The 14,194-nt window shown below is 37.1% G+C and overlaps 1 protein-coding gene across 7 annotated transcripts in view; it reads right to left on the bottom strand.

Moving 5' to 3' along the window:
* Positions 1-14,194, bottom strand: part of DST (dystonin) — a 501,678-nt gene that overhangs the window by 31,899 nt on the left and 455,585 nt on the right. For all 7 annotated transcript variants that reach the window (XM_031935627.1, XM_031935626.1, XM_031935628.1 and 4 more), the window contains 5 exons: positions 7,368-7,565; positions 6,891-7,019; positions 3,987-4,157; positions 2,893-3,048; positions 2,202-2,408 (listed from right to left, as the gene is read on the bottom strand). In XM_031935627.1, coding sequence (XP_031791487.1) covers positions 2,202-2,408; positions 2,893-3,048; positions 3,987-4,157; positions 6,891-7,019; positions 7,368-7,565 — 861 coding nt within the window. The remainder of the gene's footprint in view (positions 1-2,201; positions 2,409-2,892; positions 3,049-3,986; positions 4,158-6,890; positions 7,020-7,367; positions 7,566-14,194) is intronic.

The following is a 14,194-nucleotide window of genomic DNA, read 5'->3' as shown; positions in this document are numbered from 1 at the left end:
GAATTTAATCCCTATGTTAAGAAAAAGGAACAAAAATGGGGAGGGGGAAGTATAAAGCGTGTAAATTGATTTTTTAAAGTAGCAGAAACAAAAAAGAGACCATTGCATTCCTATTTAATGCAAAGATATTTCAACATCTTTATTGCTGCTATCAAAATCCTCAAATTAATGCCTATGCCTCACATAATGGTTTTATATGTCTGAGCAGCCACAATATTTGGGTTCTAACAAAATGTTATTCTCTTTGGCATCTATAACCTTGCAAACATTCTAGTACTATACATATTTGATTTTGGGCATAGTTTTCTGTTCACCATAAAGAACCAGCAGGTACTATTTTCTGATACAACTGTAAAATTGGTTATAAATTATATCACAATAAGCTTAAGCGAACAGATACCTAACAAAAAATTTAGTAATCAAAATTAAATCTATTGTATACCAAAGCACATGAATAATGAAACAACAACAAGATATTTAACGATAAGAGCAGATTAAGGACACAGACTCACAAAACTGTAAGGGCTCTCTGGATATCATCTCATTACAAACCTTCATATCCCTCTCACAACTTTAATCAATTTAAACATGGAAAAATGGAAACTAGAATAGACACATGAATTGTGAAAGTCAGAGAAGTATGATCAATATCTGAGCTAAAAACTGAGATATTAGAATAAGAAAAAATAAATTGAAGAAACAGGGAGTCAAGGCGTTAGGTAGTTTGACTCCAAATAATACAGGCTATAACAGTTGGATGGTAAGGTCAATGATACAAATGCACAAGTTCTGAGGCTGGTTCTGCTTTCAAAACTATTTTTAAGCCATATAAATAGAGGAAATGCTATACATTTGCACTAAAAACAGCAGCAAATATTTATAAAGTTAATTAGACAAAATAAGAAAATAAAATTGATTAAATCAAGAAAGGAGGAAAAAGATGAGTAACTGGCTACTGATATCCAAGAAACATTTATAAATTGATGTTCATAACTCAAGAAATGCCTGCACTACACATGCTATTGCACCACATCATGTGGAGAGAAAACTGTCAGGCTCAGAATTAATACTGTCTTAAAGAAACATTAGAGACCAAGTCTATCCCAGTGACTCATCTGTAACATTGAACATTTCACACCTCCCATTCAAAATGGGGTCTATGGTGTGTAATGCTATAACAATGCAATTTGTCATTTCTAAAGCCTTTAAACATTTGTACTGTTAGCATTAAACATTGAAACACTTGACTCTCATGCCATCTTTTTGCATCACCCAATTGAGCCTAACTCCTCAAAACAATGGGGTATAACACTAAGGCTAGAAAACTGCAGCTGACTGAGGCAAAAAGTAATTGTAAAATCCTCCTACAATATTACACTAAATTTCTAGTAAGAATCAAAGATTTAAAAATATATATATTTGTCAAGCAAGGTAGGTACATCTCTCTCTTCCATGGAGTACAAAGACACACAGATTGCACAACTTTACCTCTTTGGGTTTAGTCTAGAATGGAATGCTAATAACAGGTAAAGGGAGTAAGGAGAGTTCTTTGTGAAATTTGTGAAATTCCCTAGATTAAAATTTTAAAGTGGCCCCAAAAGATTCAAAAAATTAATTTCAAAGTGAGATGGAGCTCTATTATCTGCTCAAAATATTAGAAAAGAAATGAAGGTCTGTCAACAAGTGTTCAGAGAGGTGGGGAGTGCCGACCAACTCAGACAGAGAATATGACCCTTCAGAAAGCTGTCGGGAGGGCTCTATGTCTGGCTCTCAGCACTGACAGCTTGTGAAGAAAGTCTGGCTTAGGAACTACACAAAAGGTAGCAATACAATGAAGTATGATGTCTCACTCTGATTATGAGAATGGAGGTCAAAAGGACAAAGAAAAAGAAAACAAACCCAATAAAAACAAATTCTGAGCTTCTTTCTGGGCCTCAATGATAATAGCCTGTCTATAAAGTCAAGCTGTAATCAGTCTTCTTAAGATTAGTCCCCAGGGGCTAAAGTTGCTGCCAGGTCAAAAAGTAATGTCAGCATCCAAACTGAGGCCACAGCCCTTTCAGGAAAGAACCACCATGGCACCATGCCATGATTGCTACACCTAATACAGCCTGTGATAAAAGTACATCCATAACATATATTTCAACAGCTAGAAGTGATTTATTGACAAGTTTAGAAGAATTTTTCTAAAGGATTATTACCTGCTTGGCTCTCTTCCTTGCATCATCCAAAGATCTTCCTCTCTCTACCAACCGTTGAACCACTTTTTCCCATCGACTTTGTACACTGATAAGTAGATTCTTGATTAGAACAACATCTTGTTTCTGACTAAAATATTTTAGGTGGGTTCCAGTTTTGTCCAGTTCTATTATCTGCTCACGATGAGAATTTACTTCATTGGCAAAAACCTTTCCCAGAAAAAAAGGACATAAGTAGAAACAAATGAAAATCAGATCAATATTAAAAATGATTCTGGTGTCATAAACCTGAAAATGTTTTAAAGGACAAACAAAAGCTTTCAAAATACCAAATGCATTCTTTTGACTTTAAAAAGGCCTGCTGTCAGCCAGGTACAGTGGCTCATGCCTGAGATCAGCATTTTGGGAGGCTGAGGCGGGTGGATCACTTGAGGTCAGGAGTTCAAGACCAGCCTGGCAAACATGGTGAAACCCCATCTGTACTAAAAATACAAAAATTAGCCAGGCATGGTGGTGGGTGCCTGTAATCCCAGCTACCTGTGGGGAGGCTGAGGCACAAGAATCACTTGAACTGGGAGGCAGAGGATGCAGTGAGCCAAGATTGCACCACTACAGTGAGACTCAGTCTCGAAAAAAAAAAAAAAAAAGCCTGGTGTCTGAAAGGAGAATCCTATCTATTTGACTCACTACATACCTTGTGTTCGTCAATTTGAAATAAGACGGTGTCCAAGATAAGACTTGGCCGAGAAGCTACATTTAGGGTCTGTTCAGCCTGAGTAAGCCAGTTGATGAAGTCTTGGAGAGAATTGTGGAACTCCATTGCCAAGTTGAGAGCCTCTTCCAGTTTAGTCTGCAAGAACAGATTGTTTAGTATGTGATGTTTAAGGGCCTTGGTTATTTTGTTTGTTTCAGTTTAAACATTCTCTGGCAGATTCCTCTCCTATCCCCACTTTATTTATGCATATCTATTAATATATTAACTAAATATCTTACAAACGTAATGGGCCATACTAAAATACTGGCAAACCAAAACCCTTTAAGCCTAGTAAGCAGCATCTTACTGTAACTAGAAAAAATGTAATATACACTAAAGCATGTTTTTTGGAAACTAACCAAAGATCACAATTACAATCTATAAAAAGAAAAGTTGATATTTATACAATTAATTTGGGGGCTCAAAATATTATGAAAGATACTTTATGCTCCATCAGTGATGGCATATAATCTCGTATTTCTAGCCTATTGTTTTTTTCATAGCATTGAATAGCAATATTGAGATTTCTTAGATTGTCATTTTTGTGGTTTTACAAAAGTAACAAAAACATATTCATAATTTAATATACATTTTAATCCATTCTCATGGATTTTTAAATGTAAGTACTTAAAAGAATATACACAATCATCTCACTCTCTTGCTTTCCCTCCCTCCCTCCCCCATATACATATAACTTTTTGTTTAATTAGATTAAACAAATTAGACTAAAATAGAATTAATTATTTAATGGCCCAGAATTTGAGTAGTTCTTAACATTTAAAAATATACCTTAGTAACATTCGATCTATATCTTTATCTGTTTTTGAATATATCCCCCTTTAAATCTGTTCTCATGTTAAAATAGAATATTATTTTCAACTAACCCCATGAAATCTCCGAATATATACAAAAAAAATGTTTAAACATGAATTGCTGAAAGTTCTACTCCTGATAGCTCTACTCAGAAATAAGGCAACGTCCAAGAAATGGAAAAACTAAAACACTGATTCCATTATATTAATCAAAGCACATACTTTCCTTTCATTGAGTTTGGTTTCCACCGATTCCCATTTTTCTTTCAAGTTATTTATGTCTTGGTCAATATTTGTCTCTGCAGATTTTGGGCATCTTGCAAGCATCTGCTGGCCTTTCTGCATCAGACTCTTATATGTTTCTTCTTTAGCTTCAAAGGCAGCACAGACTTCCTAAATTGGGATATCCTCAAGTTATATCACTTTAAGAAAGTAAAATTTAAGAGTTCTATTTTTCTAGGTCATTAGTCTCAAGCCCCTCATCATATATTCATCTCTCAGAGCAACCCTGATGCACTTACATTTTTCACTACATTGAAACAACAACTAAACCTACAGTCATACCCTGTCTACTGAGAAATCTCAAAAATGGTGTTATCTTTATCAGCCCATTCTCGCATACTAAGATTTGAAGCAGTAGTTTAAATGCTGTCAAGAAAGCTTTCACTGTAAAGTAATTAGTTAGTTCTGTGACTTTGGGCAAGTAATTTCACCTCTCTGAGCCTCAATTCCTTCCTCTGTAAAATGAGAGGCTTCCATAGATCCCTCCTTGTACTATGATACAATGAATGTAGTATTTCATTGGTACAATTTAATTCTGCACTCAGAAAACATGCAATGGACAGAAAGTAAATATATAAATAAGTAATATATTTAAGTTGATTATTCAGACTCTGGAATTATAAGAATCAAACTTGTGGTACTATGAATATTATTCTCATTTAGAACATTTCTAAAGCTTCTAACTAGAATGTTGTGTGTATCTTCTATACAGGACATAAAATATTGCTTACACAAATTCAAACTTTAAGACCAACAAAACAACAGTTACTTCTCATTTAAAACATTAAGACCAGTTCTATTCTACTTATTTAACTATAATGTAGGTTAAATCATAGTTCTCACTGGAAGATTATATATTTCTCACTTACATTTCCAACTTTATAAGTTTTAAAACCTGAGATATAACTCATACAATATAAAATTCACTATTATAAGTACACAATTCACTGTTTTTAAAATTATATTCACGAGGTTTTGTGATTACCACTAACTCCAGAACATTTTCATCACCTCAAAAATTTATTTCTTAAGCTTTAAAAAAAAGCCTTATCTATATGTATTTACAATATCACCTACTAAAACCTTTAAATCCTAAAGCAAAACTTTCAGATATAGCTAAAAACTGAGGAAACTCATATTGTAAGTTTTGTACTTTTCTTCATTTCTTGCATAACAAAATCAAAAGAACTTTATTGAAATGATATTACAAATATCAACAACTCTTCAGAATGCTTTAAATCACAAATCTAAACTTATTTAAACAGATTTCTATAATTTACTATATAGGGTTACAAAAGATTCATTGTAAATACCCCACCCAAACTCAGTTAGCTGAAATGGAATATTTTTCTGAAAGTAAAGTATTCTAAAGATAAGTTCTTTGCTTTCAAGTTCTTATACTCTTCTAAACTAACATTTAAAAAAATATTTATATTATTAGAAAATAATCCCAAGCATCTATCTGTTCATGAGTTCATTAAATTTATAATTAATGGACACTGTCAAAGCTGTGCAAGTACTTTCCAGGAAAGTAAGGAGCTATCTGGAAGTCTCTCAGGTTTTTTTAAAAAGGAAGATAAGCACTTACAAGTTATTTAGTCTATTACTTTTCCAGTGAAACAAATAGGTCTCCTGTGGCACTAAAAACCAATAACAACAACAACAAAAACCACACACATAACTTTCAAAAACAATAACTATACCATAAAGATTTCTAGAAAATTGTATACCAAATTAGTAGGACTTACACTACTGATGGTGATTATGAAATAAATGTGATGCTACCTACTGTCATAGTCTGTTTTATTTCTTTACAACATCTACAAGATGGTTACTTCCTCTTCAAATCACCAAATTCAAAATTATTTCCAAATAAGTGCAGTTTTATTGAGATCTTACAATATGATATCTCTATTAAAGAGTGTATATATTGATGTACACTGATTCATTTCTTTTGCCAAATTTCTAAGTACTTCTACTTTTATCTCCCAAGATAATAATCATCAGTATTTGAATATTTTTTAAAATTTCTGATGTAAATTCACAAATGTAAAAATTAGGGGACTCTTTCAAAATCTGAAACACTGTTTCCTCTCAGAACTTCTAGTGAATTATAATAGAATATGAATTTAAAATGTCAATAAATCCAACGTAGCCTAAATTTAATTTGTCAGTGCCTATCTTATGAAAGAAAGCCCATATTTCAAGTCTCATCATTTTTTCCTCATCCTTCTTAGGAGCCAACTGTGTCACATGACCTAGGTAGGAACAGCCCACCGGTACAATACTCCAGACTGGACAATTAAAACAGAAGCCTCCTCTTCGTGTCTGTATTTGTTGTAAGTATGAAGTGGAAGATAAAGCTCTATCACCATTAAAACAAACAGGGAAGTTTTCTTTTTTTTAACAGAACAAGAGTATATTTTCCAACCTTCCATGAAACCAAATGAGACAATCATACTTATAACAATAATTTTAAGTCATTCTGATTATTTTGGAGGTTTTTGTTTACATTTCAATGCATAATAATTTTATAATTTACACTGTGTTATAGTACTACCCATACAAGCTTATCATTTTGTGGGGGAAGGTTTGTGTCTAAAAAGTGTCTAGAATTCTAAAACCTCTTTTCATATACTGACACTAACCTTTGAAATAAAGAATAGGTTCTGACTTTAAATTTTTAATCAATAAATGGTGTGTTTCTAGCATGTATACAGTGATTTCTGCCATAAACTCTATATCCTTTAAAGCCTTCTCCCATGATTTATGTATCGCCAGGGCCCATATAAAATGGTCAGTTTGTTATTCTGAGGCTAAAGCTGTAGGAAATATGTTGCTTACCATATGGACATTAAGCTGCTCCTTGGCTGTTTCCGGTAAACCTCCCAGCGGTTTAGATGCCAACAGATGACGCTCTGTGTCAGTCAGCCACTGCTGCAAATCCTCGATTTCGCCATGGAACCCTTTGGCCTGAAGTAACAGGGAGTTTTAAGTTGGGGCCATAAACGCTGTCAGTTTCAAGCAGGAAATAAGCTTCAAACAATCCCAGCCTGCTAAGCCTCTCTATGCATTCTTAAGAACAGCCAGGTACCATTAGAGTTGCCTTTCTTCATAAGGAGAGCTCTAGTAGATAAGAGTATTATGCTAAGAACTAGAAAGCTGTGTTCTCTTCTGCTGTTCTGTTCTTTATTTCACTTATTTTTACTTCTCTCCTTAAGGTGTAAAAATTAAACAGGACTCTGTGAACTAATAAAAGAATTCCATGCTATTTTGGTCTTGAATGCTATAGAAACTTTCACAATTTATTATCTTACTCACCTGGCGCAAGGCACCATCTAGCTGCTGCTTCCTTTGTTCAGTTTTTTCCAAAACATTTTGCCAGCGTTGATTTAAAACCTGTAGCTTGTTCTGAAGGTTGCTTGCTTCTTCTCCTGCACTTGATTCAATTAGATCATTTCCTGCTTTATTAACGGCTTCCACTGTGGACTGATGGGCTAATACATCATTTTGCAGCACCTGAAAACATTAAGATAACACCATGTTTGCTAGTTTGTAACATGTTAATATCAGCTTTAATACAACTGTTTTCCTTTCTGGTTATGAAACATCCTGAAGAAAAGAACATTATATGTGTAGAATTTTAATTTTTTTTAAGAGAGAGGGTCTTACTCTGTCGCCCAGACTTCAGTACAGTGTTTCTATTACAGCTCACTGCAACCTCCACACTTGGGCTCAAGCAATTGTCCCATCTTAGCCTCTCAAGTAGTTGGGACTACAGGCACACACTAGCATGGTTGGCTAATTTTGTTTTGTTTTTTATATAGATATGGTCTCACTATGTTGCCCTGGCTGGCTAATATTAAGTTTTTAAATGATGAACTTCCTTTCCTTTAAATTTGCAACCTTCGTGGATATACCTTTTTTCTATCAATGTCCCCTGAAATGACTGTGTGAGAACACTTTGCTAGTTATTCCCACTAGAATGACTTGGCAATTGATGACACTAAATATCTAGAGATTAAAACAGGGGTTCTAAAATTTCTCACTTGGTTCAAGCTAATTTTAGTTTAATTCTCATGTCAAGTAACCAAAATATATATTTTACTCCTACATATTCACTTTCAAATATAAAATTATCATGTCTAAGGTATACAGTACCGCATTTCACAATTAGCATTCTGAAAGAGAAAAAAAAATTCTAGAATATTCCTTTACTTTCTCTCATTGGAGGGGTCCTGGAATTGACTGCTAAGTTGAAATATTGGAAGGCCCTAAAACTAACACTCTATATCAGAGATACTTAAACCCAGCATTCCAAAATTCAGTTGTTCTTTAAGTAGAAAACATATATAATGAAATGCTTACTACAGAATACCGCAAATAATGCCTTCCTTTTATAAAGTGGAAATATATGAATAGGTTAATAATGCTTAAATGCACTAAAATGGGGGAACTTAGGTTGCAGAAAGCAACCCTAAGGTTAAAAAAAATCAATTTCTTTTACTGAATGATTATAGCCTTAGTAATATTAATAGTTTTATTTCAAGGAGGCTACACTTATATTTTTGGAAAGCAGAAGAAACCTCCCTCTAATGTTGGTAAAAGTGGATCCTACCCTGTATGCATTGACTCAGGGTTGGCAATACTAAAGAAAAAGAACATCATTTCCCATCCTATGTAACACATCACACATCTGGAAGGAAATTCAGACCAGGGAGGATTTTCAGTGAAAATCACTGATATCACTGTGTCTCTGACTGTTTTCATTCATATTCTGAGGCATCTGGTTAGGGAGTGTTTTTCAAAGGCTATAAAACCAACTGAGTAAGAAGTTATCTTTATAGAAAGCATTCACTTTGGTATGTTAAGAGTAGGATCACGGGGGCGGAGCAAGATGGCCGAATAGGAACAGGTTCAGTCTCCATCTCCCGGTGCAAGCGACACAGAAGACCGGTGATTTCTGCATTTTCAACTGAGGTACTGGGGTCATCTCACTCGGGAGTGCCGGACAATCGGTGCTGGTCAGCTGCTGCAGCCCGACAAGCGAGAGCTGAAGCAGGGCGAGGCATCGCCTCACCTGGGAAGCGCGAGGGGGAAGGGAGTCCCTTTTCCTAGCCAGGGGAACTGAGACACACAACACCTGGAAAATCGGGTAACTCCCATCCCAATACTGCGCTGTAACACCGGCACACCGGAGATTATATCCCACACCTGGCCGGGAGGGTCCCACGCCCACGGAGCCTCCCTCCTTGCTAACACAGCAGTCTGCGGCAATCTAACCGTAAGGCAGCAGCGAGGCTGGGGGAGGGGCGCCCGCCATCGCTGAGGCTTAAGTAGGTAAATAAAGCCGCTGGGTAGCTCGAACTGGGTGGAGCTCACAGCAGCTCAAGGAAACCTGCCTGTCTCTGTAGACTCCGCCTCTGGGGACAGGGCTCAGCTAAAGCAGCAGAGGCCTGTCCAGACGCGAACGACTCTGACAGCTTTGAAGAGAGCAGTGGATCTCCCAACACGGAGGTTGAGATCTGAGAAGGGGCAGGCTGCCTGCTCAAGTGGGTCACTGACCCCTGAGTAGCCTAACTGGGAGACATCCCCCACTAGGGGCAGTCTGACACCCCACACCTCACAGGGTGGAGTACACCCCTGAGACGAAGCTTCCAAAGCAAGAATCAGACAGGTGCACTCGCTGTTCAGCAATATTCTATCTTATGCAACCTCTGCTGCTGATACCCAGGCAAACAGGGTCTGGAGTGGACCTCAAGCAATCTCCAACAGACCTATAGCTGAGGGTCCTGACTGTCAGAAGGAAAACTATCAAACAGGAAGGACACCTATATCAAAACCCCATCAGTACGTCACCATCATCAAAGACCAGAGACAGATAAAACCACAAAGATGGGGAAAAAGCAGGGCAGAAAAGCTGGAAATTAAAAAAATAAGAGCGCATCTCCTCCTGCAAAGGAGCACAGCCCATCGCCAGCAATGGATCAAAGCTGGTCAGAGAATGATTTTGATGAGATGAGAGAAGAAGGCTTCAGTCCATCAAACCTCTCAGAGCTAAAGGAGGAATTACGTACCCAGCGCAAAGAAACTAAAAATCTTGAAAAAAGAGTGGAAGAATTGACAGCTAGACTAATTAATGCAGAGAAGGTCATAAACGAAATGACAGAGATGAAAACCATGACTCGAGAAATACGTGACAAATGCACAAGCTTCAGTAACCGACTCGATCAACTGGAAGAAAGAGTATCAGCGATGGAGGATCAAATGAATGAAATGAAGCGAGAAGAGAAACCAAAAGAAAAAAGAAGAAAAAGAAATGAACAAAGCCTGCAAGAAGTATGGGATTATGTAAAAAGACCAAATCTACATCTGATTGGGGTGCCTGAAAGTGAGGGGGAAAATGGAACCAAATTGGAAAACACTCTACAGGATATCATCCAGGAGAACTTCCCCAACCTAGCAGGGCAGGCCAACATTCAAATTCAGGAAATACAGAGAACGCCACAAAGATACTCCTCCAGAAGAGCAACTCCAAGACACATAATTGCCAGATTCACCAAAGTTGAAATGAAGGAAAAAATCTTAAGGGCAGCCAGAGAGAAAGGCCGGGTTACCCACAAAGGGAAGCCCATCAGACTGACAGCAGATCTCTCGGCAGAAACTCTACAAGCCAGAAGAGAGTGGGGGCCAATATTCAACATTCTTAAAGAAAAGAATTTTAAACCCAGAATTTCATATCCAGCCAAACTAAGTTTCATAAGTGAAGGAGAAATAAAATTCTTTACAGATAAGCAAATGCTTAGAGATTTTGTCACCACCAGGCCTGCCTTACAAGAGACCCTGAAGGAAGCCCTAAACATGGAAAGGAACAACCGGTACCAGCCATTGCAAAAACATGCCAAAATGTAAAGACCAACGAGGCTAGGAAGAAACTGCATCAACTAATGAGCAAAATAACCAGTTAATATCATAATGGCAGGATCAAGTTCACACATAACAATATTAACCTTAAATGTTAATGGACTAAATGCTCCAATTAAAAGACACAGACTGGCAAACTGGATAAAGAGTCAAGACCCATCAGTCTGCTGTCTTCAGGAGACCCATCTCACATGCAGAGACATACATAGGCTCAAAAGAAAGGGATGGAGGAAGATCTACCAAGCAAATGGAGAACAAAAAAAAGCAGGGGTTGCAATCCTAGTCTCTGATAAAACAGACTTTAAACCATCAAAGATCAAAAGAGACAAAGAAGGCCATTACATCATGGTAAAGGGATCAATTCAACAGGAAGACCTAACTATCCTAAATATATATGCACCCAATACAGGAGCACCCAGATTCATAAAGCAAGTCCTTAGAGACTTACAAAGAGACTTAGACTCCCATACAATAATAATGGGAGACTTCAACACTCCACTGTCAACATTAGACAGATCAACGAGACAGAAAGTTAACAAGGATATCCAGGAATTGAACTCATCTCTGCACAAAGCGGACCTAATAGACATCTATAGAACCCTCCACCCCAAGTCAACAGAATATACATTCTTCTTAGCACCACATCACACTTATTCCAAAATTGACCACATAATTGGAAGTAAAGCACTCCTCAGCAAATGTAAAAGAACAGAAATTATAACAAACTGTCTCTCAGACCACAGTGCAATCAAACTAGAACTCAGGACTAAGAAACTCAATCAAAACCGCTCAACTACATGGAAACTGAACAACCTGCTCCTGAATGACTACTGGGTACATAACGAAATGAAAGCAGAAATAAAGATGTTCTTTGAAAACAATGAGAACAAAGATACAACATACCAGAATCTCTGGGACACATTTAAAGCAGTGTGTAGAGGGAAATTTATAGCACTAACTGCCCACAAGAGAAAGCAGGAAAGATCTAAAATTGACACTCTAACATCACAATTAAAGAACTAGAGAGGCAAGAGCAAACACATTCAAAAGCTAGCAGAAGGCAAGAAATAACTAAGATCAGAGCAGAACTGAAGGACATAGAGACACAAAAAACCCTCCAAAAAATCAATGAATCCAGGAGTTGGTTTTTTGAAAAGATCAACAAAATTGACAGACCGCTAGCAAGGCTAATAAAGAAGAAAAGAGAGAGGAATCAAATAGACGCAATAAAAAATGATAAAGGGGATATCACCACCGACCCCACAGAAATACAAACTACCATCTGAGAATACTATAAACACCTCTACGCAAATCAACTAGAAAATCTAGAAGAAATGGATAATTTCCTGGACACGTACACTCTTCCAAGACTAAACCAGGAAGAAGTTGAATCCCTGAATAGACCAATAGCAGCCTCTGAAATTGAGGCAACAATTAATAGCCTACCCACCAAAAAAAGCCCAGGACCAGATGGATTCACACCTGAATTCTACCAGAGGTACAAGGAGGAGCTGGTACCATTCCTTCTGAAACTATTCCAATCAATAGAAAAAGAGGGAATCCTCCCTAACTCATTTTATGAGGCCAACATCATCCTGATACCAAAGCCTGGCAGAGACACAACAAAAAAAGAGAATTTTAGACCAATCTCCCTGATGAACATCGATGCAAAAATCCTCAATAAAATACTGGCAAACCAGATTCAGCAGCACATCAAAAAGCTTATCCACCATCATCAAGTGGGCTTCATCCCTGGGATGCAAGGCTGGTTCAACATTCGCAAATCAATAAACTTAATCCAGCATATAAACAGAACCAAAGACAAGAACCACATGATTATCTCAATAGATGCAGAAAAGGCTTTTGACAAAATTCAACAGCCCTTCATGCTAAAAACGCTCAATAAATTCAGTATTGATGGAACGTACCTCAAAATAATAAGAGCTATTTATGACAAACCCACAGCTAATATCATACTGAATGGGCAAAAACTGGAAAAATTCCCTTTGAAAACTGGCACAAGACAGGGATGCCCTCTCTCACCACTCCTATTCAACATAGTGTTGGAAGTTCTGGCTAGGGCAATCAGGCAAGAGAAAGAAATCAAGGGTATTCAGCTAGGAAAAGAAGAAGTCAAATTGTCCCTGTTTGCAGATGACATGATTGTGTATTTAGAAAACCCCATCGTCTCAGCCCAAAATCTTCTTAAGCTGATAAGCAACTTCAGCAAAGTCTCAGGATACAAAATTAATGTGCAAAAATCACAAGCATTCTTATACACCAGTAACAGACAAGCAGAGAGCCAAATCAGGAATGAACTTCCATTCACAATTGCTTCAAAGAGAATAAAATACCTAGGAATCCAACTTACAAGGGATGTAAACGACCTCTTCAAGGAGAACTACAAACCACTGCTCAGTGAAATCAAAGAGGACACAAACAAATGGAAGAACATACCATGCTCATGGATAGGAAGAATCAATATCGTGAAAATGGCCATACTGCCCAAGGTTATTTATAGATTCAATGCCATCCCCATCAAGCTACCAATGAGTTTCTTCACAGAATTGGAAAAAACTGCTTTAAAGTTCATATGGAACCAAAAAAGAGCCCGCATTGCCAAGACAATCCTAAGTCAAAAGGACAAAGCCGGAGGCGTCACGCTACCTGACTTCAAACTATACTACAAGGCTACAGTAACCAAAACAGCATGGTACTGGTACCAAAACAGAGATATAGACCAATGGAACAGAACGGAGCCTTCAGAAATAATGCCACACATCTACAACCATCTGATATTTGACAAACCTGAGAAAAACAAGAAATGGGGAAAGGATTCCCTATTTAATAAATGGTGCTGGGAAAATTGGCTAGCCATAAGTAGAAAGCTGAAACTGGATCCTTTCCTTACTCCTTATATGAAGATTAATTCAAGATGGATTAGAGACTTAAATGTTAGACCTAATACCATAAAAACCCTAGAAGAAAATCTAGGTAGTACCATTCAGGACATAGGCATGGGCAAGGACTTCATGTCTAAAACACCAAAAGCAACGGCAGCAAAAGCCAAAATTGACAAATGGGATCTAATTAAACTAAAGAGCTTCTGCACAGCAAAAGAAACTACCATCAGAGTGAACAGGCAACCTACAGAATGGGAGAAAATTTTTGCAATCTACTCATCTGACAAAGGGCTAATTTCCAGAATCTACAAAGAACTCAAA

Source organism: Piliocolobus tephrosceles, chromosome 5 (genome assembly GCF_002776525.5).
Source record: "Piliocolobus tephrosceles isolate RC106 chromosome 5, ASM277652v3, whole genome shotgun sequence".
Lineage (NCBI taxonomy): Eukaryota > Metazoa > Chordata > Mammalia > Primates > Cercopithecidae > Piliocolobus > Piliocolobus tephrosceles.
This window is presented reverse-complemented; position numbering and strand designations above follow the sequence as displayed.